The sequence below is a fragment of the Notechis scutatus genome, chromosome 8, assembly GCF_049901735.1.
Source record: "Notechis scutatus isolate UNSWTSFEM ecotype Mainland chromosome 8, rNotScu1.2, whole genome shotgun sequence".
NCBI lineage: Eukaryota > Metazoa > Chordata > Lepidosauria > Squamata > Elapidae > Notechis > Notechis scutatus.
This window is the reverse complement of record NC_142016.1, coordinates 21363683-21388481: the sequence shown is the minus strand read 5'-3', so window position 1 is coordinate 21388481 and position 24799 is coordinate 21363683. Positions and strand designations below refer to the sequence as shown.

General features: G+C 41.7%; 1 protein-coding gene across 1 annotated transcript; it reads right to left on the bottom strand.

Moving 5' to 3' along the window:
* Positions 1-3495: 3495 nt before the first annotated feature.
* Positions 3496-15027, bottom strand: LOC113421183 (ly6/PLAUR domain-containing protein 3-like). The gene is made up of 5 exons (XM_087971052.1): positions 14659-15027; positions 7978-8109; positions 6390-6560; positions 4983-5123; positions 3496-4291 (listed from the first exon to the last, which is right to left on the bottom strand). The coding sequence occupies exons 1-5, from the start codon at positions 14729-14731 to the stop codon at positions 3771-3773; spliced, it is 1038 nt and encodes a 345-aa protein (XP_087827178.1). The 5' UTR covers positions 14732-15027; the 3' UTR covers positions 3496-3770.
* Between the last annotated feature and the right edge of the window lie 9772 nt (positions 15028-24799).

The window sequence follows — 24799 nt, the reverse complement described above, 5'->3', positions numbered from 1 at the left end:
CTATCCCACGCCTCCATTCTTCTTTCCTTCCTCTTCTCCAATTCCCTTTTCTACACTGTAGGTCTTGGTCAACCTCAGACAAAACATGGTCTTATGTTATGTAAGAAAATCTGTAGTTATTGAAAGACATTTTCTCCTTAAAAAAACAACCCCTACCTCTGTTATTTTTCCCTCAGTTTAATCATTTCACTGAATTGGGCTCCAAATTGTAGTCAGTAGTTGAGTGGCCATTAAGAAATTTGGAACCAGATTTTTATTTGTATTTGCTAATCTTGGCTCACTAAGCCAAAGCAAGCTTTAAGAAAGCTAGGTTTTTGCCACCTAATGACTGCTCTGTATGTGGTAAAATCTGACATGTCCAGAAATCCCTTGAAATTCTCTTTCTTTGAGCAATATTTCAGAAGGACCTCCCACCATCTAACTGTGGAGGAACAAGGTGAATTTACACTTGAAAGAAACTTGTAGGACAGTCCTAGACTTGGTGATGCTGCAATGAACAAAGCCAGAAATTCCTTCATTAAGCTACCAGGTCTTTGTCTTCTGGCTCAGTGTTCCTCAGCCTTGACCACTTGAAGAGGTGTGGACTTCAACTCCCAGAATTCCCCAGCCAGCCATACTAGCTGTGAAATTCTGAGAATTGAAGTCCACACCTCTTCAAGTGGCCATGGTTGAGAAAAACTGTCCTAGCTCATCAAAGATTGATGGTTTTAGAAGGTAGCACCTCATTCCCTTTGATCTCCACTAGGGTTCCTTCTAGAACACTGCTGGACAGGAACCCTGAACTCTTCTTTCAAACCTCACATACGGTATTTCAATCTCAGGTTTACCCTCCTTCCTTCCTTGTTTTCTTGTTGTGCAAAACAAGAAAAAATACTACGGTATTATATAGATCTCTCTCCTTGTTTTGTTTCGTAGCATGAAAATGGCAAATAATAACAGTGGTGAGCAACAAGAAGCAACACAAACACATACACACACACACACACACACACCCCTGCAAATCTCCTAAGCAAGGCACTTTGTTCAGCCATGTTGCAATCTCTTTATTTGTTAATATCTTTCCAAGTCCAGTTTTCCTTGAAAATTATTACTTTGGCAAGAGTCACAATTACAACTCTTTACAAACAGGAACAAAATAAACTGAATGAATAATAACAGCACCAGATGTGTTTAAACTTTTGGGATTTGATTTGTTCCTGCTTCGAAACAACAAGGGAGGGGGGTGGATCGGTGGGATTTCCGCTGAGATTCAGTAGTTGGGTTCATACAACACATCCTTCACCCAAGTGAACTAAATACAATTTCTAGGTTCATGTAACATGCTATAACCAAATGAATAAACTGTATTATGGCTTAATACAATGACCTGGTTCATTATAACATTCTAAGACAATGGATGGAAAGAAACTCACAAACAACCCTCATTTGAGTTTAGTCTAGGGTGTTGTGTGAACTTAGCCAAAACTTCAACCTTTGTCTTATCCCTTGATTTGGTGTTCTATTGCTTTGATCTCAGTTTATGGAGCAGATGTTTGCTGTTTGGCTCCAGGTTCAATTCAGTAAGAGAAGGTAAAACCCGAAATCCATCTCCCCTGCAAATGTTGAAAACAAACATGTCTTGTGTGTGCAAATTATGGTATGTACTTAAAATTGCCGTCTTAAAAGGTTTGGTTTCCTATTTTGCATAATTTGTCTTGTGAGGGTTATAGTTTGATTCATTTTATTCACTCACTGAAGTCAGGTTAGATCCTCTTGAAAAAGTAAAGAGCTACATATATTGATTTTCGACGTTCATAGCTGTACTCCAGCATTTCAGGATTAAAATCCAAATGTTAAATTTTAAAATCCAAGTTAAATGCAAGTTAAAATTCAAGTGGCAACAGTCCACCTAACTCTACACTCTCTTCCTTGTGTAAGGTCTCAACCAAAACACTTCCATCACCTACCAAAATGAGGTGGACCAGTTGCTTTCGTGGTTTGGAGACAATAACTTGGTCCTTAACACCAATAAAACCAAGGAGCTTATAGTGGACTATAGAAGGAACAGATCAGACATCCAGCCCTTGCTTATCAATGGAGACCAAGTGGAGCAAGTGGCCAGTTTTAAGTTTCTGGATGTTACCATAAAAGAGGACCTGACCTATTGCAGCCCTGGTCAAAAGGGCCGAGCAGAGATTATACTACCTGAGACTTCTCAGGGAACAACAACTGAATGAAAAACTGCTGGTGACCTTCTACTGCTGCACCATAGAGAGTATCTTAACTTATTGCACCTGTGTAGAGTTTGCCAATTGCACCAGGGCAGATAGGACAGTGCTCCAGAGGCTAACGTCATTACCCAGAGGATCATTGGTTGCCCTCTCCCCTCTTTGGAAGAGCCTTATAGCTCCCGCTGCCTTAAGAAAGTTCAAAACATTCTCAAAGATCCATCTCATCCTGGGAACCCTTTTTTTGAACTATTACCATCTGGCAGACGGTACAGGATAATAAAAACAAGGACAAATAGGCTGAAAAACAGCTTCTATCCCAGGGCAGTATCTCTTTTGAATTCTGCTGTATAGTGCAGTGTTGGTCTGGTGTCAGGGGTTTTCGGTTCGATGTGTGGAGAGTGAAGGACGTGTGTTTGCGTTTATTTTCATGGTCATGGTCATGATGTGCATTGGAGATGGTGTTTGATTTCGTTGTACGAGGTGCAATGACAATAAACTAAACTAAACTAAACTAAACCTCCTGGGTCTCAGGCACATTTTGGCATTCATGATTTCTAGAACACTTTGATAGGGTTAAGTCATTAGGGCCCACGCAAAAAGCTGATTTATTCACTGTTGTCGGTTCCACATCGTTAAGTAACAGCTTAAGTCCAACTGCATGCACCTTCTTTCTGACCTCTGTCAAATCAAAATTTATGCCAACCACCAAAACCCTGGAAGTCTGATCAGCACAAAATCACATTAGAAGAGGAGGGCAGGAAAATAACCCCATGCAAAAGAAATTTGAGTTTGTTTTGGGGGAGAGCAAAACCAGGTTTCCCTGCTCATAAACATGAGATGAATCATATATCAGAGCAGTGAAAAATAAAGTTACAGGTAGTTCTGGATTTAAGATCACAATTGAGACCCGATTTTTTTTTTAACTGTTAAGTAAGGGCTTGTTAAGTGCCTTATGCCCAATTTTACTCTTTTGGCCATGGTTGTTAAGTGCACATGTTAAATCATTGCAAATGTTAAATGAGCTGTCTAGTCATTAAGTGAATCTGGCTTCTCTCCTGGACTTATGCTTGTCAGGAACCATCTGGGAGTGTCACAAATGATGATCCACCTCACCCTGGAATGCTGCAACTATTGCAAATATTTGCCCGTTGCCAAGCACCTGAATTTGGACCACATGACTTTTTGGATGCTGTGACGGTCATAAGTGCAAGGAATAGTTGAAGGACACTTGAAGGTTAACTTTGAACGATCACCCAAAGAAGGGCTGTAAGTCAAGGACTACCTGTTATAGAGAAGGCGCACCAAAGGAAAATTTATTTCCGATTACTCAAACGTCATAAATAGGACATTATTACGTCCAAAATGCCAGCTTCTCGAGAAGAGGCCTAGGACAGGCAGGTAAAACAGAATAACAGGACGATAGAGTCCAACCTCCGGTTTGGAGCGTGAGAGATCGTACCAAATGAGGCAAAGCTGTACGCGATAGGCTTTGATCTAGTGAAGAAAAAAAAAAAGGAGAGGGGGAGAGGGTTGAATGTCAACTCACTCCTTGGTTCACCTTCACAGACACAAGCCAAGGAGCAGAAAAGTCACCAGGGCTGAGCCCTGCAAGCCTGCCACACCTCCCTTCGGCCCACCAACATGTCTTTCTTCAACGTTCACGGAAGGGACCACCTTCCTATTTTGAACAACGGTGTTGTTCTCATCCTCTTCATGACTGTGGTCGTGGCTGTGGTCGTGGCCGTGGTCGTGGCTGTGGTCCTTCTGAGGGCCACCCACCGATGGGCTCACACCAAGAGAACGGGTGAGCTTGCCGGAAGTGGAAGCCGCCGCTGTGGCTGCGTTGATCCGGACGTACGTTGAAGGGGTAGTGACGGTTGCGTTCTTGGTCTCTTGAGCAGGCAGGAAGGCCAGCCTTGGGATGGAGGTGGAGAAGTGTGTTTTGTTGGAGAGGTTCGTGTTGCAGAGATTCCCCGAGCAACAGGAGCCCGAGAGGGTGATGGCAGGACTCCCTTTCCTGACCTTGGTACAGTCGCCATCTTGAACACATCCTTTGATGGGTTTGGTCAGTGAAAAATTCCCTGGAAAAGAGGAGAAGAAGCAACTTTGAGGCAGATGTCCTCCTTCAAGGATTACAGTTTTGGTCCAAAGGGTTATTTCTCCTCCCTCCCCTCCAGCCCCATTCCAAATCAAGTACGCTTTGTGTCCAGACCCAAGGGCTTTTTTTGAGGTCGAGGTCAACAAAACAATGCATTGTGTTTAATCTTTGTTAAAAAGTCAAGAATGCAAATAGTTGGTCAAATCTCTCTTCCCAACAGCTCTGGAGCAATTTTGTAACTTTTTGAAAAACAAGAAAATTCAAAGGAGGGATGTATCTCTGGCAGAGAAATATAAATGCTGTGTTGTTGTTTTTAAAAAAACAAATAAGTAGAAAGTTTTTTTTAAAAAATGGCATAATTATAGTTCTTAAAAGTTTGCCATTTTCCGAGCATGACTGAATGCCCTCTTTTAACTTCTGCTTCTATCCCTTTTTACTATATATTGGAGAACGTGATTTCCTACACAATTAGAAAACAATTTTTATTTCAGCTGGGCTATGATGGCCTTCACTCAGAGGCACTGATTCATCCTCTTAGCTCCATTAATCCATCTCCCCACTCCTTTCCTAGGACAGGAAGAAATCCAACATATTTAAGGGCCTACAGTCGGTCTCCGGAATCCCAAGACAGCCAAATTAGTCACATTTTTTTTAATGACCTTCAGAGGTCTCACCTGCTTTCATGGTGACATTGCCATGGAAACAACCCCGGAAATTATCATAACACTTGACAATGGCAGAATTTTCTGTTGTGCAGTTGTCTCCATCACAGCTGTAGCATTCCACTCCGTTGGGAATCTGCGCACTCACGTTATCTGGAGATAGAGCCATTAAAAAAAAGGTGTGTATGTGTGGGGGAAATAGCATTATCAAGGATGGAAAAGATACGAACTTTACATTGGATGAATTCCAGAAGAAGCACTTGAACTGCGTTGGGCCAGGCGTATTTATATTTTTTTCTTAAACCTAGCACCAAGATTAGCCAAAAGAGGCTTTTGAAACCAGTCCTAAATTTAAATAGACTGCCTCTGTTAGTTATTGATTCAGCTGTACCCCACCTTTCCTTCCCCAGAAAGAGACCTAAGTAAACAAAACCATTACAAGCATTGCACACTAGGCAAAAAAAGCTCTTAGCCTGAGAACACAAAGGCATGGCTGAAGAAACATCTTGGCCCTTTTGTTCTAGGTTAACTGGCTTTGTGGTTATTGTAAGTTTTACACAAAGCATTGTAACCATTGTTTGCAGGCCTCAGGATGACAAAAGACAAATATTCCCTGAAGGTGAGCTCATTTCTATGGCAACACATCAATGTAATTTTCTGTGGCTATCTAGATGAGTGTTTCTCAACTTTGACAACTTTAAGATGCATGGACTTCAACTCCCAGAATTCTCCAGCCAGCCTGTATTTTTTTTTTTCCATTCCTGTATTTTTTCCCCTCACAGTATTCCCCATTATTGCTATTATTGTTGTGTTGTTGTTATTATTATCATGATTATATTTTTATTCTACCCTTTTATATATAACTTAAGACAGTGAACATATCTAAGACTTCTGCCTTCTATTTCCCCACAGCAGCTCACAGAGTTGAACTGAGATAGACTGGCCCAAAATCACCCAGCCGGTTTTCATGCCTATGGGAGACTTAGAATGTATTTTATTTACAATTTACTTAATTTACAAGCTGGGGATAATCCATATTTGGAAAGTCCCAGTTTATTAAGGACTATCCTCTTTTAATGATGCCACAATCCCTTGCGGGATAGAATCGGGGCAACTGAATGGAGCTGAATTGTTTACTGGCCAGATGCCTTTCCTGTCATCAATGCGGAGTTTTTCCCCCCAAGCAAAGAGATGCTCATGTGCCCAGAGAGAGATATCTGTCTCTACCTAAGATTGAACTCACAGCCTTCTGATTGTGAGGCGAGAGCTTCACCTCTAGGCCACTGCACCAATCCTCCCAGCTTATTAAGGATGCTGTGAAAATATTCCACTATTCCCCAGAGACATAGCAGTGGATAAAACTAACAATCTTCTTTAAAGAAAAGAAAAAACATCATTCTTATGTGGGCTGGGGTTTACCCATGGGTTGTAGCTGCAGTTCTTTCATGTCCAGTTTAATGTTGCAGTGGCTTGTGTTGCACTGATGCAGCTGAGAGAAGGCCAGGATGCCGTGCACTTCCACCGCCTTGTCGTTGGTTCCTGGCATGCCCAGTCCGCAACCCTTTTCGCTAACAGAGAACTTCCCGTGACCTGAAAGAGCAAAGAGGTTACAGAGGAAGATAAGATGGCTTAGAACCAAAGATGGCGCCTTTAAGGCCTTGTGGACTTCAACTCCCAGAATTCCCCAGCCAGCCACAAAAAGCATTTGCTGTCTGATGTGGGGCAGGTGTGTGTGTGTGTGGGGAAGGAAGTCTGGGTACCAGCTGTTACAAGTTGGTCATGGAATGTGTGCAAATGTTGCTTCTTCTCTCCACGTGTGGCACCTTCTCTCCAGAATTTGTAGCCTCCCGCCCTTCTGTCCTAACCCAAGTTAATTTGTTGGACTTAGCTAAGAGCCATGAACGTACTGTCAACTCGTAAATCATTCCTATGCCTGTTTCCGAGGTGCCATAAGAAGGAGGGGGAGAGGCCTGAAGGAGCAGTGTTGCAGATGAAGGCCAGAAGCACATTCCACGCTTATCTTGTGGAGATTTGTAGCCTAGGATACTGGATCTTCTGCCCATGAAAATCTTTCATTGGAGAGCATGATTGATGACACCCAGCCCAGTGTTTCATTGGAGAATCTGATATATGACACACCCAGGGGGGTGGGGGTGGGGTGGGAAAAAGGGTCATTGGTGATAGTAAATTATGTGTCTCAGAGTTGGCTTCCTACGGGTTAGTGCCGGACATGTTGCTCCTAATAAATCTTTTGAATTCTTTTGAAGCTTGGCTCGAGGCTCATGATTCAATTAGGGCAATCGATGGAACCCTGACACGTACAGGCGTTGGGAAATTCAGCAAGCCGGGGAGGCTGCAAAGAGTCTCCAATATCCATCACCAGCTTATTGGCAATCAGGGATGTGGAAAGGGACCCTCAAAATGAACGTGAAAATATAGGTAGCCCTCAACTTACAACAGTTCGTTTAGTAACAAAAGTTACCGCAGCGCTGAAATAAGTGACTAATGACTGTTTTCCACACTTATGACCGCTGCAGCATCCCCATGGTCACCTGACCAACATTTTGGATGCTTGGCAATTGACTCATATTTATGACAGTTGCAGGACCCTCTAGGTCATAGGACCTTCTGGCCAGCTAAGTCAATGTGGAATCCAGATCCACTTAACAACCGTGTTACCAACTTAACAGTTGCAGCGATTCACTTAACAACTGTGGCAATAAAGGTAGAAAAATGGGGCACAACCCAGTTAACAGCTGTCTCGCTTAGCAACAGAAATTTGGGGCTCAATTGTGGTAGTAAATCGAGGACTACCAGTATTTATTTTTACTGAATTTATATGCCACCCATTCTCACTATTGGTGAGACTATTCTGCTGACTCAACCCTGGCCATGGGAGAAAAGCATCAGAGAAACCAAAAAAAATCAAAGTTTTGCACTTGCAGAACTAAAGAAGGAATCCAAAACATCCCCCTTTGGGCCAGAAAAAGCATTTGTGGCTACTCACTCCATTCCACAGCAGCCACGGTTTCCACACAAACATGGGTATTGCTTGGGCAGGTCAACTTTTTCATCTGCTGCTGACTGCAACCACCATCTCCCAAGTCCACACAGCTGTGGCATTCCAGAGCCAAGGCACCTGTATAGGGCAGATGTCCAAAATGAGAAAAACCCAATTAAAAGAGTGAAATTATACTGATGTAGACCAGAGGTGTCCAACCTTAGCAACTTTAAGGCCTGTGGACTTCAACTCCCAGAATTCCACAGCCAACTGGCTGTGGAATTCTGGGAGTTGAAGTCCACAGGCCTTAAAGTTGCCAAGGTTGGACACCCCTGGTGTAGACTTTCATGGGAAACATCAATGAAGCCAAGATGAACTGTGGGGTAAGGACCACAGCCAAATTGCCTTTCGTTCGGGCGGCCATTCTCTTTCTCCGCTCATCACAACTTTATTAAATGAGGGATATTTGACTTCAGAAGTTGTGGGTCTCCAACATTGGAGATTTTAAAGAAGAGATTAGATAACCATTTGTCTGAAATGGGATGGGCTTTCTTGTTTAAGCAGGACTAGAAGACTTTCTCAAAAACTTTGGCCACCTCATGAGAAGGAAGGACTCACTGGAGAAGAGCCTAACGCTGGGAAAGATTGAGGACAATAGAAGAAGGAAGGGACGGCAGAGAATGAGGTGGCTGGATGGAGTCACTGAAGCAGTCAACGTGAGCTTAAAGGGACTCCACAAGATGGTAAAGGACAGGAAGGCCTGGAGGAACGTTGTCCATGGGGTCACGATGGGTCGGACATGACTTCACAACTGACAACAACAACAGAAGACTTCCAAGATCCCTTCCAATTCTGTTATTCTGTTTTCACTAGGACTCCTGAATAGCTCCGAGATTGAAATTATAAGGATCGCAAGATCACATCCAAATGTAGCCTCTAATGGAAGCAGAGAAATGCTTTCGATGACTGATTGATTTGGTTGTAGGCTAATCACACTGCACAAGTGAAATTACTCCTAAAGGAAACTCAGGGCTCCGTTTCTTTCGTGGACTAATTTGCACAATGAATTTGCAAGCTGCCAGGCCCTGATGTTAGCATCTAAACCTACATTTCGCATATTAGTAATTTGACAGTAGATGCTTAACCCACAAAGGACTCTCCCTGCGTTTCCCCCCCCTCCTCCTCCTGGGCATCTCCCCAATCCAACCTGGAAAATAATAATCTATTTCTCCCCTCCACTTGATGGCTCATCTTGTTTTGAATGCTTTTGGCTCTTCTTCCCAGGCATCTCCACCTGCTCCTACTTCTTTGCCTTAATCTGCAGGTCTCTGCTTTTTCATTATAGCCTCTCCTGCCCTGTTTTTCTCCTGCATATCCTTCTTGTTAGGTATAACATTGATACCAAATATGGTTTGGGTGAATAAATATATAAAACTTAGATATCATGGTTTAAGTGCTTATCACTTTAAGCACAATGCAGCAGGCAATTAGCGATTAAGGGTGCGGTTAGAAGTTACAATATAAGGAAGCATTAGAAGCTGGAAAGATTACTGTCTGGCTGTAACTGTCTGTTACTGTAACTGTGTGCTGCTGCGACTAACTGTGATTACTGACTGTGAGTGCCTGTGACTGAACTGTTATTGTTTGCTACTGTTTGCTGAATATCCAGCGTTTGTTTCTCTGGAGAGTGAAACCGGAGGAGGAGAAGATATCTTTATCGGCTGATAAAGATATTGCAAGGACTCTTAACTTGGACTATACTAGTGAGTCTTACTGGATGGAAATACTGTGAATGACTTAATGGACTGAATGACAATGCTTAAACTCTAACTGGATTAAAAACTATTTAAAATACAAACAGTGTTTGTGTTCAGTGTGTGCATACTCTGGGGCCCTTCCGCTCTCCTTTGGCTGCCTGGCTTGACTACTGCTGCAATACTCTGCTAGGGGTTAATCCCCAAACCCTAACACTTCTCAGCTCTTTCATTCTCCACTCCTGTTCATCCAGGGTGGGCGATTTCACTAATCCTGGTGACCCCGCCCAAACGGAGTCTCATACGAATGTTTCCACCTGTGTGAGCACCTGAGGAACACGGCACTGTGCGTGTCCAACTGCATTCTCAGTTTGCTTGTTGTGTTGGAAGAGATAGCCATCTGGTTCAGTTCCAAGCCAGGAGAAAGGCACTGGAGACAAAATGGAGGCTGGAGGCTGATTGGAAAGAGGGTCCATTTATTGATGAACAGAGAACCACATGTTTGTAGCTCTGGTGCAGCTGACCACATGGAATTGAGAGTGTGAGGAGGTATTTATACCTTCTCTTGGGCTTTGCACTTGAACTTCCTGTTCCTGGGCAAGAACATGTATCCTATTGGCTGTTGTCAGACTCCTATGGGGCCATGTACAAATCCTAGGCGTTTGTCTGAGCTAAGTTTGGTTGAAGTTTGAACTGCTGGGGGTGGTGCAATTGAGAGGATGCAATGAAGGGGCTTTGGGCAATTCCTAGTGTAGCTGAGGACTAATCCTACCTTTGTTGGATTTTGAGGGCATGTTCCTCCATTTTGAGGGCATGTTCCTCCATTTCTCAGCCAGGGAAATATAATATATCGCCTTTTTAATATTTCTCAAAATATTAAAGAATATTCATTCTTCTAGGAGAGGGTGCTAACTTTCTACAGCTGCTTCTTCAGAATCTTTTTAAACAGCATGAAGTAGCTTTCATTAATAGAATAATGGATTGATTCATGTCATCCAAATTAAAGCTAATTTAGCAGGACACTTCTGTGCACCCCATTTTTTCCCACTCCCTCATTCTTTGAAAGACGCATTGAATGACAATCCACAGATCTTAACATGCTAAAACCAGGCACAAATGTTGCTCTCCTACCTCAGTGCTGGAAGTTCAAAAAAGCTCCTCACTCTACCCTAACCCTAACCCTTCACACAAAGGGGAAAATGTTCTATATTTAGGCAAGAAAAACCAAATGTGCAGGTATAGAAGAGGCAGCACTTGGCTCAATAGGTGTAACTGAGAGAGGGATCTTGGAGTCCTAGTGGACGATCACTTGAATATGAGCCAGCCATGTGCTGTAGCTGCCAAAAAAGCTAACACAGTCCTAGGCTGTATAAACAGAAGGATAGAATCAAGATCATGTGAAGTGGTAATACCACTTTATCATCCCTTGGTAAGACCACACTTGGAATACTACATCCAGTTTTGGTCGCCACAATGTAAAAAAGTTGTTGAGGCTCTAGAAAGAGTGCAGAGAAGAACAATGATTAGGGGATCTGAGGCTAAAACTTTTGAAGAACAATTGCAGGAATTGAGTATGTCTAGTTTAATGAAAAGAAGGACTAGAGGTGACATGATAACAGTGGTCTAAGGAGCTGCCACAAAGAAGGTCAACCTGAAACATCTGCTTCCAAAACACCTGAAGACAGGACAAGAAGCAATGGATGGAAATTGATCAAAGAGAGAACCAACCTAGCACTAAGAAACTTTCTGACAGTGAGAACAATCAACCAGTGGCTTGCCTTCCGAAGTTGTGGGAGCTCGATCACTGGAGGTTTTCAAGATGAGATTGAACAACCATTTGTCCGGAATTGTAGAAGGTGTCCTACTTGAACAGGAGGTTGAACTAGAAGACCTCCAAAGTCCCTTTCAACTCTGTTATTCTGTTATTCTGCTTGCCCCCTTCGTCCATGTCTTTACTCATGTTATATTTGTCTGCCCAAACGCAAATAAACAAATGAGTAAATAAGAGGAAGAAATCCCATCATTGGGAAGAAGCGATCCATCAGGCGGCTGCCTCTCTCCTTGAAAGACCTGTTAGGATATCTGGGGGCTGAGGGGCAGGGAGCAGCTAGAGCTCTTACAAATGAGGAAGCAGGTCACCCACAAGCTTCCCATAGCTGCAGCAGTTCAAAGAAAGACCAGGTTTTCTGTGGTTTTCAATAAGCCACAAACATAGCCAGAAAGAATCAAACCAAAACAGTGTGGTGAGATCACCCAGGTGGAAAGCTCATTCTATAACAGTGCAAAGATCATCCTTTTGGAGGTCTGGATACGGATACATCACACTAGAAGTAAGTTCTGGACAGGAAGCCGAATTAGATAACTCTAAAGTGGGTTATTGAAATGATTTTCCCAGTTGAGCTTTCTACCCTGAAAACGCCTGATCTCGTCTGATCTCGGAAGCTAAGTTAGATGATTGTGTAACTTTGTTCACTCTGGAATTTCTGTTGTTGGCATAATGATGATTCTTTGCTGACAAAGCTACCGGTGAACTCTGTGTTGCGTAACCCTAAAAGAACTATCTATCCTCAGAAAAAAAAAAGTCTTGAGAAGGAGGCCTTAGATTTGAAAGGACTCATTGATTCCGGTAGGGTCAAACCTCCTATGGAAGAGGTATCCTGTTTGAGGCAGGTATGAGTTAGAATATGTTTGGAATCCCCTTCTATTCAGCACTCATATTTTCTTGTTTTGAAGCTATCTTAATTTTATTTCTAAGCACTCTTTCTAGTTTTTCAGAAACAAAGGTTAAATGTCCTAAAACAATATTTCTTCTAGCCTTTCTCCCCATTTTGTAAAATATTGCATAGACACGTATACAGCAGGCTTATGTGAAATAGCTAGCTGTAATTGGCCATACTGGAGGCTTACTGGAGAAGAGGAAAAAACCTAAACCATGGTTTGTTTTGTTATTTATTATGGTTTTCTTTCCTTTTGGCCTTTGGGGTTAATTTTGGAACAGAATAAGGGCTTGACTAAATAAAAAAAGCCACATTTTTTCCTCAGATGGTAAGACATTGCCTGTTGATCTGAGACTGCCAGCCTTGGCATGCATTAGAAGCCACAATGACATCATGTAGGTCAATTCTACAAATTATGTCCATTCCAAAATTCTTGTCATTTGTACAATGACCTCATGACATTTGTGATGTCATCCCGCTCTTGCCTTTGAGGAAATGGTTGGTTCTATCAACTCTTTATGAGGTGAAGAGAATGGAGGCCAAGATCCTGTTTCCTCAGATCTTCAGTGTGGTTCAGAGAGCTGTGGTAAAATCCTCTTCAGCTTCATAGGCTCAATGGATGACCTTTTCCTGATGGGTCTACCTACAGAAGTGATCACTTGCTCAATGAGATTCATGGTTGCCATATCTCTCAGTCTTCCAATTGCTGGGGATAATGAGGAACCCAGATGCCTTTCTGGTTTTCCCAACTTGTATGGGGAAGAGACCAAAACCGGGTTGCCATTTTGTGCACTCAGTCAAATAGAGTAGGAGTTTCCCACCCTCAACAGCTTTAAGTTGTGTGGACTTCAACTTCTAGTATCCCCCAGGCAGACTGGCTGGCTGGGGAATACTGGGAGTTGAAGTCCACACTTCTTAAAACTGCTGAGGTGAAGAAACTCTGAAATAGAGTTACAGCTGTTGTTTTTCATCCTCCCTTTAAACAATTTAAACAATTATACCATGGAACTGCCATATTGTCCAAAGAATGCTGAAAAGTACATGAAGGGAGTAAATGAAACCATGCCATATGCCATGAAAACAAAATACATCGCTGAGTTGAATAATATAACTGTCCTTGCAATTCATCAGCCTGGCTTTTTCAGTTGCACATCTCAGCTCACAAGTAGACAATGGCCTCTATTATTTCATGATAGAAAACAAGACAGAAAAAAAAGAAAGGAGACTTCCTTTTGAAGGAAAGTTGTGATTAAGAGGGCCTGAATCAATTATTTGGGAAACTAATATCTAACCCTTTGAAAAACTGAAAGAATGCCTTTTATCCTTCAATCAATTGATAGGAATGCAGATGATATGCCTAGATGGTAAGCATGGTAGATAGATGATAGATAGATAGATAGATAGATAGATAGATAGATAGATAGATAGATAGATAGATAGATGATAGATAGATAGATAGATAGATAGATAGATAGATAGATAGATAGATAGATACAACAGATATAGAGATAGAGACTGAGATAGAAACATAGATAAATAATAAGTAGACGTTATAGATAGATGATAGATAGACAAATGATAGAGACAGACAGACAGACAAACATTTGCCACAAGAACTATCTTAGAGAAATGACATACAGCAATCTAAGATAATTTATTTATTTATTCAACTTGTATGGCTACCCATTCAAACAAATAACTCTGGGTAGTGGTGAACAATCAGAACATTAATTAAAACCAATTAAAAAGCCGGTACAATAAAGTAAATATATACTGCAGCGGACATAAATTTGCAACAGCACGGCCTAAAAAATATTGCGTTGATCGTTAGAGAAACCGTTTTGGCACCTCCATGTATTTATGCCAAGCAAACTTCTTTATTTGAACCTGGTATGGTTAATGCCCTGGAAAAATCTTTCATTTAAGGATTTGTTTAGCTTCTGTGCTAGAATTTAGATTTATTATAAATAGGCTTAGCAATGAGCTGAAATGTCTAAGGAGGGGCCTCTCATGTTATATCCCCAATCCCTTCCTTATGACAGGATTTCAGGTAGATACACAAAGTACCATTCCTGAGAACTGAACCAAGACAGAGGTTTTCATCTCCTCATCCAAGCCTTTTCCAGATGCCACCCCTTGCCTTCCCAAGCATTCCTGGTTCCAACATGGCTTATCCTGAAGCTGTAGCAGTTGCCATACAATCTTCCATCTCCTACCTTTCATGAAAAGCGTCAAGGCCACCAGAAGGACAGATGGGCTCATCTCGAGTTGAAGGTAGGCACCCATCATTACGTCGTCCAAGTCCCAACCTTGCCTTGGTTCTTTTTTCTTTCCCTTTGCCGGTTTTGAGGACGTTCTGCTTCTGTCAAGTCCTTAAAAGATCCAGCTTAAACATTAAATATAAGTCGATGGCTCGGGCAGGGCGTTCTTTCTCATTTCTCAGCCACACCTCCTTAGACTTGGCTGTTCAGCAGCTTCTTGCTTGCCTGGAGGGCTTTCTTCCATACCTCCCATCCCACTCTCTAACCCATCACTTCCCTTTCCCAGCACTTGGAGGCCACTTACTGGGGTGACACCCCTACCGGGAACTAGAACAGCCAGTTGACAGGGGTTTGTGTGTGTGTGTGTGTGTGTTTTGTTTCTTTTTACATTCTTCATCCAGGACTTTGAGGCAGGAGAGATCAGCAATTTAGAGGCAAGTCTGAACTTGGAGAAGCAAGAGATGGCAAAGACGACGGAAGACATGGAAAAGGAATTCTTCTTTTCTCCATCAAGTGAAACCATTTGGGAGGTCATGGCAGGGCTCTGCTTTGGTTGCCAGGGGGTAAACCTCATGTATATCCAAATACGGAGTTCCTAAGGCTTTTCTATCTTTTCAGAAAGGAATACAGGTCTTCCCCTGTATTACAACCATTTGTTTAGAGAACATTTGAAGGTACGGGAAAAAAGGGACATGACCGTTTTTTTCATACTTACGGCCATGGCAGCATCCCCAGAGTTGATGTGATCAACGTTTGAATGCTTGGCAAATGGTTCCTATCAGCAGTGGGTTCCTACCTGTTTCATTACCGGTTCAGTGATCGCGCGTGCGCACTTAAAGTGCACGTGCAGCTTTGCCCACACCAGCTGAGGCCTGCAGTGCCAATGAGTTTGAGAGGATGAAGAAGAGAAAAGCGCAAAGGTGGGAGGGCCAATCCTGCACTTTTGTCTCCTTTCTCCTGTCAGCTGATTGGAGGCCTTTACCCCTCCACTCAGTTGATCATTGGAGGCTTTTTTAAACTACCCATTCAGCCGAACGGGTAGCATACCGCTACTGGTTCCTATTTATGACAGTGGCAGTATCCCAGGGCCATGTCATCCCCCTGTGAGAACTTCTGACGAGCAAAGTCTATGGAGAACCCACTCAGCAATCTTGTTCCTCACTTAAGAATTGTGGTGATTGGTTTAACAACTGTGGCAAGAAAAATTGTAAAAGCTCTTTTAAGAAGTGCCTCACTTACCAACAGAAATTTTGCGTTCAATTGTGGTCATACCTCAAGGATTACCTATTTAGTCCTGCTTCTCTTACTGAACCAGCCCTTCTGGTGAAAAAGGGATTTATGGAAACTTAGTTTGCCCAACAGTTAAGTGTATCCAAGGGAGGTACTAATACCACTCTATAAAGCCTTAGTAAGACCACACCTAGAGTACTGCATCCAGTTTTGGTCACCACATTATAAAAAAGGTGTTGAGACTCTAGAAAAAGTACAGAGAAAAGCAACCAGGATGATTAGGGGACTGGAGGCTAAGGCATACGAAGAACAGTTGCAGGAATTGGGTTTGGCTAGTCTAGTGAAGAGAAGGACCAGGGGAGACAGGATAGAGGTCTTCGAATATTTGAGGGGCTGCCACAGGGAGGAAGGGCGTCAAGCTATTTTCTAAAGCACCTGTAGGCTAGACAAGGAACAATGGATGGAAACTGAACAAGGAGAGATTTAACCTGGAAATAAGGAGAAACTTTCTGACAGTGAGAACAATCAACCAATGGAACAGAAGTTGCCTTCAGAAGTTGTGGGAGCGTCATCACTGGAGACTTTCAAGAAGAGATTGGACTGCTATTTGTCAGAAATGGTGTAGGATCTCCCACTTGGGTGGGTGGGGGGGGTTGGACTAGATGACCTACAAGGTCCCTTCCAACTCTGATTATCTGTTATCTGTATCCACACCGTGTGATCCAAGAACTCAGGTGGTTGGTCATGAAAGTGTGATCCAAGCACTGTCTGTTTTTAGTTTAATGCACATCTTCTTTGACCAAAGCCTACAGACACTTCTGCCCACCAGCATGTAGATGCTAAACTTTGTAAAGCAGCCTGAGATGCTTCCAGACTTTGAAAACTATTCCCAGTTCTCTAAAAGAGGAGGCTGTGGTTGTATGGCATGTGTCCAGGGAAAAGAATATGCAATTTATAGGGATATATTAAAAAGAACTTTGGAATGATTTTAACAGAAAGGCTAAAGCGAAGCAGCAGCAGAAGAGATGGAGAAATAAAGTCAGGTTTTAAATAATAGGCTTGGTGGGAGAGGAATGGCGTTGATAATTAAGTGATCCTTGAGGGAATAAAGGATGATCTATATACAGTTAAACCTGTAGTTAACTCCTCTCTTGAGTTTGGACATAATCAACCTCACCTTCCATTACTTGGTAAGTAAGAATTGTGGAAAGACTGGTCGTAACTATTGTTATCTTCTCCTTCCTTCCCACTTTAGAAGGCTATTTTGTTTTATTTTTATCGGTTTTTGCTCAGGTTCTGTTCCTCATTTCTGCCCAAGGTTATGTAATAGCAACGGGAAATCTGGGAGGCAGACCAATCTGTTAGTGTCGTATTTTTTGCCCCTTTGAATTTCTTACATCTCAAGTTCTTTCCTTCACGTTTCACAAAGAAACGTAGAGACTCCCAACAAATTGCTCTCTCTTCTTCTCTCTCTTTCCCTCACTTTGCGCGTGAGGGGTGGCTATATAGATGTGATAAATAAACAAACAAACAAACAAATAAATAAATAAATCCTTTTTCTTCTGCACCAGCTGAATTCAACTGGTATCTAACTCCAGATAGTGGTTCAACCTGAAAAACGCGTTGCAAACAGAACACAACAAAATTTAAAAAACCGGCTGGCAATTCTAATATAGTCACACAAGCCTAACCAATGGCAGGACTGGCAACCTCAGCACAATAACAATAACACCAAAATCATCATTAAAAGAAAAAAAAAACAATCTCTGAAATTTTTACTTTAGATCAGGGGTGTCAAACTTGATTTTATTGAGAGCTGCATCGGGATTGTGTTCAGGAGTGGGTTGCTGGGGGTTCGCAGTGGTTTCGGAGAACCTCTAGTTAAGTTTCTGCGCAGTTCAGAGAACCCCCAAATCCCACTCCTGGCTGGCCCTGCCCACTCCACCTTGCCCCTCCCAGGAGACCCCACGTGGCCCGTTTTGGATGCAGTTAAGTGCAGGGCACATGCGGAGGCTCGGGGAGGGCCAAAAATGGGCCTCTCGGAAGTTTGGGAAGGCCGGAAATGGACCTTTTTCCGGCTTCCAGAGAGCCTCCAGTGCCTGGGGAGGCTGTTTTCGCCTTCCTGGAGGCTCGAGGAAAACCTCCGGAGCCCGGGGAGGGCAAAAATGCCCCCACACCATGGTGCAGGAGGCCGACTAAGGCCATGCTCACCCTGGCCATGCCCACCCAGCAACCGGGCAGAGAACCTGCAGCTAAAACTTTTGAAGCCCACATATAAAATGGACAAAATCCACTTAACAAAGGTCTCGCTTAGCAACAGACATTTTGGGTTCAATTGTGGTCGTAAGTCGAGGACTACCTGTACCGGTACAAGGAAAATCCTACGGAAGCCTGTTTTGGGTTTGGCATCTGATCACAGCTCCCACCAAAAATATAGAAAACCCAGTTAGATCTTCTGCCTTCAAGGACAGTGGCAAGAGATCTCTGAGCGAGATTGTACTGAAGCCTGGGTTGGGTGATCTCATGAAGTTTCGTGTGTAAAATCCTTCTGCCCAGGTCAATGGATAAGTTGGCAACTCTGTCCTGTAAAGGAATGACTCACATATGGCCTCTTTCCCACCTTAATTGTTGTATTAGAGAAGACACGGTGTCATCTCTATTACTCAGCAGCCCAGCTTGAGTCAACAACTGGGCCTCCAACTACTCCTGCATTGGACATGCCAGAACAAGAACATGCTTCATCATGCAGGCTGAAACTTCATAGAATGAGTACAGTTAAATAAATATGTGTGAGGCACAATAATCGAAACTTAAAATGAGGTCATGGAAGAAAGTGGGGAAGAGAAGACAACGGTGTAAGTCAGAATACCTGGAACTCTTTCTAAGGGTGGCTACACTCTGTGGCTTTAGGTCAGGGGCCTTCAAACTTGACAACTTTAAGACTTGTGGGCTTCAATTCCCAGAATTCCTTCTCCAGTTGCGTTAGCTCAGGAATTCAGGGAGTTGAAGTCCACAAGTCTTAAACTTGCCAAGTTTGAAGACTCTTGCTTTAGGTGACCACATCTGGATCAAAATCTTAGATTTAAAGAGTTGCGTGACAAATAATTCCCAGTTCCACAAGGGGAAGCATTTTTTTTTCAGTCCTTGGTTTTGTTTTTCTTTCTTTCTTCTTTCTCCAGAAGAATTTCAGCCAGTTCTATGACTGTTAAGAGTTTGGGCAGCAAGTTAAAAATAGAAGGTAACATGTTCCAACAATTACACGGCCCTATTTTGGGGGAAAAACTGAGATGAGTTCAACGAGAAATTTACCCTGGAAAGAAAGGATGGGTGCGGTTATAAGCCTCAATGTAGCTTATATACTTTTAAGAAAAAAATAGCGTGATGTTATTCCATATTGTCCCATATTGTTCTCTAGTTAGTTGGGTGGACATTTACCTGTTTCATTGTTAGATTGTTATCCTGCCTTTTGAGAGAAACGGGTTTTTCTGGCATTTGTCACTGTGTTCTTCTAGAATGAATTGTGTGTAGGTGCGATGGATAAATGTGGAGGAAAACTCATAAAAGTGAGGTACATTTTCCTGAGAGTAGCGTTGACTAAACTCATTAGAGCTTACTTCCTGTGAATATATAGAGAGAATATTCTTTCAAAATTCCAGTTGTGTAGTTTGGTACTAGTTTTTCTTCTTCTTACTTTTTTTTTTACACAACATTTAGAAAGCATGTGGGAGGGTTAATTAATTAATAACGAATTAGACATATCATCAAATCAAATCTTTATTATGGTCACAGACCAGCATGAGAAGGGTAAAATGCAAACAATTTGAAATGCTAAAAATATAAAATGTGCAAAAGTTTAAAAAAATTAACATATACACATGCGCGCAAATCTAAAAAAACAAGCAAACAAAAAGGGATAAAAAGCATTAAGTAAACATTTAAAAAAACTATGATTAGCCAAGCTAATTAAATCTATCATAATATAAACCACTCTGATCTAACATGTTAAATATATAATTAAATATCTATAGTTGCCTCTGTAACTAATTATCACTCTAGGTGAACATGGGATTAAAAAACCCATTGTAACAAAAGAAAAACCACAAATAATAATAATAAAGATCACATTATTGTTGTTAGTTGCGAAGTCATGTCTGACCCATTGCAACCCCATGGACAATGTTCCTCCTGTCCTCTACCATCTCACGGAGTCCATTTTAGCTCACGCCGACTGCTTCAGGGACTCCAACTAAGCAACGAACAATCATATATATAGCTCCATGCTTGAGGGGCTCTTATTTGTGAGGGAACATCCAGATTTCATGCAAGACTGAGGGAAAACCAGCTCTTCAGGGGCTCACAAAATGCTTTTTGGGTTGGGGGGAGGCAAGAAAATCTAGGGGAGGGCTTGTGTTCCTGGGTGCTGCAACCCAGTTCTGGCCCCCAGAGATGGGACCGAGAGTCTGCCCATCTCATCAAATCTAGAAGGGTGGATAGAAGTGGCCTTCAAATGGACGAATTTTGGAACTAAGAGTTTGATCTGACTTAAACAATGAAGATTGTATTTTCCATTTCTTTCTTTTTAGACGGAGGGAACAGACAGGCCTATGAGTTGGCGTGGATTATTCGTGGTTAGTCCCAGTGGGGTTCCAAAATTAGCTGATTTTGCCCCTGCCGTGCTGGTCAAAATATGTAGCTGTTTCGAAGAAATTCTTTGAAATTATCTTCTTGTCTAAACTGCCTGACTGCATATTTAACTCGATTAGTGAGTCAACCATTTTGGGGCTCGTCCAAAACACTCCACAATGAACCGACCTACCGGACTGAGTTCATACAGAGCCACACTTAACACAGGAGCACACAAACACAAGCCTAACCATACAGGTAGGCCTTGACTTACAACCATTCGTTTAGTGACTGTGCAAAGTTACAGTAGCACTGGGGGGAAAAGTGACTTTAGGCTGTTTTTCACACTTAATGACAGCTTCAGTATCCCCATGGTCACGTGATCAACATTTGGATGGTTGGCAACTGGCATGTACTTATGACGGTTGCAGTGTTTTGGAGTCGTGGGATCACCTTTTGTGATCCCCTGGCAAGCAAATGGGGAAGCCAGATTTGATAAACAGCCATGTTACTAACTTAACAAATGCAGTGATTCACTTAATAGCTGTGTCAAGAAAGGTCGTAAAATAGGGCAAAACTCACTTAACAACTTAAGAACGGAAGTTTTGGGCTCAGTTAAGTCAAGGACTACCTGCATGTCAACCACTTCACACGTGGAGTGACTAGTTTTTTAAAATGGTAATGCACATTGTACAAAATTAATCTCTGGTTTTTAATAAGGGTGTTTTGATGTATTATAGTGTTTTTCTTGTGTTGGGTTTTACCTTGAACATGTCAGTTTGGACAAGAATATTAAATCCCTCAGGACAATCCCAGACATCAATGACTTATTGATATTGACTCTGTCTGAAGCAGCTACAATCTTCCCTGGTGTCAAAGATTGAGGATTAAAGCTAGCAGGTTTGAAACTGGTTGGATGACTTCTGTGGCGCCCAGGAAATTAGGGAGTGCGAATGGGCATGGATTATGTGTGGCAGCTGCTTGCTCTGGGCTGGTTCTTCCACATGCCCTGATCCAGGCCTCCTTCCCAAAAGAAATGTAACCACCATAATTAAAAGTCTGATAAGAAGAATTCTGTAAATGTAAATAACTTGTTTGGTTGATCTGGCACATTATTTGGAATGTATGACTACAAATGGCAGCTGAGCTGACTCAGATATGGCAATATGAAACACTTAAGAGTGGTCCTGAGCTGTGGGCCAGATAGGTGGCTATAAACATAGAAAATACAGAGTAATAGAGTTGGAAGGGATACACACACACACATACACATACACACACACACACACACGCAAGTACACATTTGTTGTTTTGCACAGTTTTAAAGATGTGATATTTTAACATTTTAAAGATGTGACATTGTTTTGAACTGATATTGAATTAATAGGTGTATGAACTACTTAAATAGTTTGTTAGCCTTTTTTGTTATTGTTTTCTCTCCTCTTATTTAATTTGTTATTGCTTTCTGTTTTTGTTTTTTGTAGGTTTTTTAAAGGGGGATTCTTATCATTTTTGGATGCTTTAAAAAAACACATTTGTATGAAACATAAACATTTTTTTTGGTTCTGTTTCATTGTATTTTTGTGCAAAACATATTCAAATAAAAAAGCTGAATAACTAAAAAAAAAGCAAGGTGATTTTGTCACTTCCACGCCTTTCTTGTAATTATGTTTTCATTTTATTTTTAGTATATGTTTCTGTCTTTTTTGAGAATCCTCTTTGAGAATCCATGCTAGATGACACAATAAATATGAACTGAGGAATAGCAACAGAAATTACAGGAAGTCTCATTTAGTGACTGGCTTTGACTGCCTTTTTAAGCGACTGTTCATAGTTATGATGGTGATGAAAAAGTAACATTGCAACCAATCCTCGCGTTTATGACCTTTGCAGACCAACCTTCGTGTTGATATCTTTGCTTTTTCATATGGAAAGCTGAAGGAAGATTGTAAGCACGGTTGCGGTTACACTTAGCAATTGCTTCTCTTAATGACCGAGTTGCCAGGTTTGTTGCAGTTGCTAAATGAGGACCAGCTGTAATGCATCAGGCTATAAATTGGATTGAATCACAAGGCAATGTTCTAGGGCCAACTCTTTTCATACTCTACATAAATGATCTCTGTGATCATATTAAGAGCAACTGCATTCTTTTCGCTGATGATGTAAAGCTATTCAACACCACAGACAATACTGCTACCCTTCAAAAAGACCTCGACTACTCGACTATGTATCAGAATGGTCAAACAAATGGCAACTTCAAATCTCAACAAATAAATGCTCTGTCTTACATATTGGCAAAAAAAATCAGAAAATAAAATACAAGCTGAATAGTCAAGACTTTGTTGATGATCCAAACTCTGTCAAGGATCTTGGAGTACTCATCTCTAATGACCTAAGTGCTAGAGCCCACTGTAACTACATAGCCAAAAAGGCATTAAGAGTTGTTAACCTAATGATACGTAGCTTTTTCTCTGGTAATATCACACTACTAACTAGGGCATACAAAACATTTGCTAGACCAATACTCGAATACAGCTCATCAGTCTGGAACCCACATTACGTATCTGATATTAACACAGTTGAGAAAGTCCAGAAATATTTCACAAGAAGAGTTCTCCACTCCTCTACTCGTTGCAGAATACCTTATGCCACCAGATTTGAAATTCTAGACCTAGACAACCTAGAACTACGCCGCCTTCGGTCCGATCTAAGTATAGTATATAAAATTATATATTGCAATGTCCTACCTGTCAATGAGTACTTCAGCTTCAACCATAACAATATGAGCAAACAATAGATACAAACTCAAGGTAAACCGCACCAAACTTGATTGCAGGAAATATGACTTCAGCAACAGAGTGGTCAATGTCTGGAATACTCTACCTGACTTTGTGGTTTCTTCCCCAAACCCCAAAAACTTTAACTTTAGACTGTCTACTATTGACCTCACCCCTTTCCTAAGAGGTCTGTAGGGGGCATGCATAAGCGCACCAACGTGCCTCCCATCCCTGTCCTACTGTTTTTTTTTCTTATATGTATCCATTTCATGTAGTCATAAACATGCTTATACTTTTACCTGTTATCTTATAATCGCTTGACAAAATAAATAAAATAAAATAAAATAAAATAGGTCAGGTTTGGTGTGATTCACACTGCAAAACTGAAATTCTGCTTGCTCTGCCACTCTTTCTGAAATAGCAGGATTCTTATGATTTTTGCATGCCTGTTAATAATCCCAACCCTGGCCTGTTGGTTGAGCTCAGCTTGTTATACCAACCAGGAAAGGAATAATATATTTCATGCTACCTTTTTTTTTTTTTTTTTTTAAAAAGAGGAAATTTGGGTGGCTTCCTTGCCTCTTGCCTGTTTTTATTGTTTCCTGTCCCAGATTAACTCCAAGAGCCCAGGAAATTGTGCAACATGTATTGTGAATTGCAGAAGCCTGTAAAAGAAACCTTGGATGGTTTGATTCAGCCCTGAGCCCACGTCAGCAATCGAGAAGGTATGACGGTTTAAAATGCTAAGTGGCAAGTTGATTCACAGCTCGGTAAAAACAATATCGTTTTTTGTTTTCCTTTTGCATACATTACAGGTAGGAAGTGGAGTCCTAACCAAGGTAGGTGTGAAACACTTATCTTTAATTATGCTCATTTGCATATTATTCCCACACCAGCTACTATGGGACCTTATGCAATAGCACAGAGATCCAAGAATGGAAGGGGGGGGGGGAGAGATAAGGGACAGAGGGAGAAAAATAGAGAAAGAGGGGGAGGGAGAGAGCAAGAAAGCGAGAGGAGCTCAGTCAAGCATAGAGAACAGCAAGAACTCCCAAGGTTAAAAAATAAAATAAAATGCACAATATAAAAGAAGCAATGCTGACTCAGAGTCATGTACGGTCAGGCCAAGTCTCCAAATACAACAATAAAAGCCACATGAATGACATAAAAATCGATGTATTCTCCAAGCACCTGAAGGCAAGACCAGAAAGCAATAGATGGAAAACAAGAAGCAATGGATGGGAACAAATCAAGGAGAAATAAATAAAAAACACCTAGAAATAAAACTAGTTTCCTAAGAGGGATTACAATTAATTGCTGGAATGGTTTACCTTCAAAAGTTGTGGGTGCTCCATCAGTGGAGGTTTTGAAGAAGAGATTGCACAGCCATTTGACTGGTATAAATGGAAATGGAAATAAGGTCTGCTGCTTGAGTAGGAGGTTGGACTAGAAGACCTCCAAGGTCC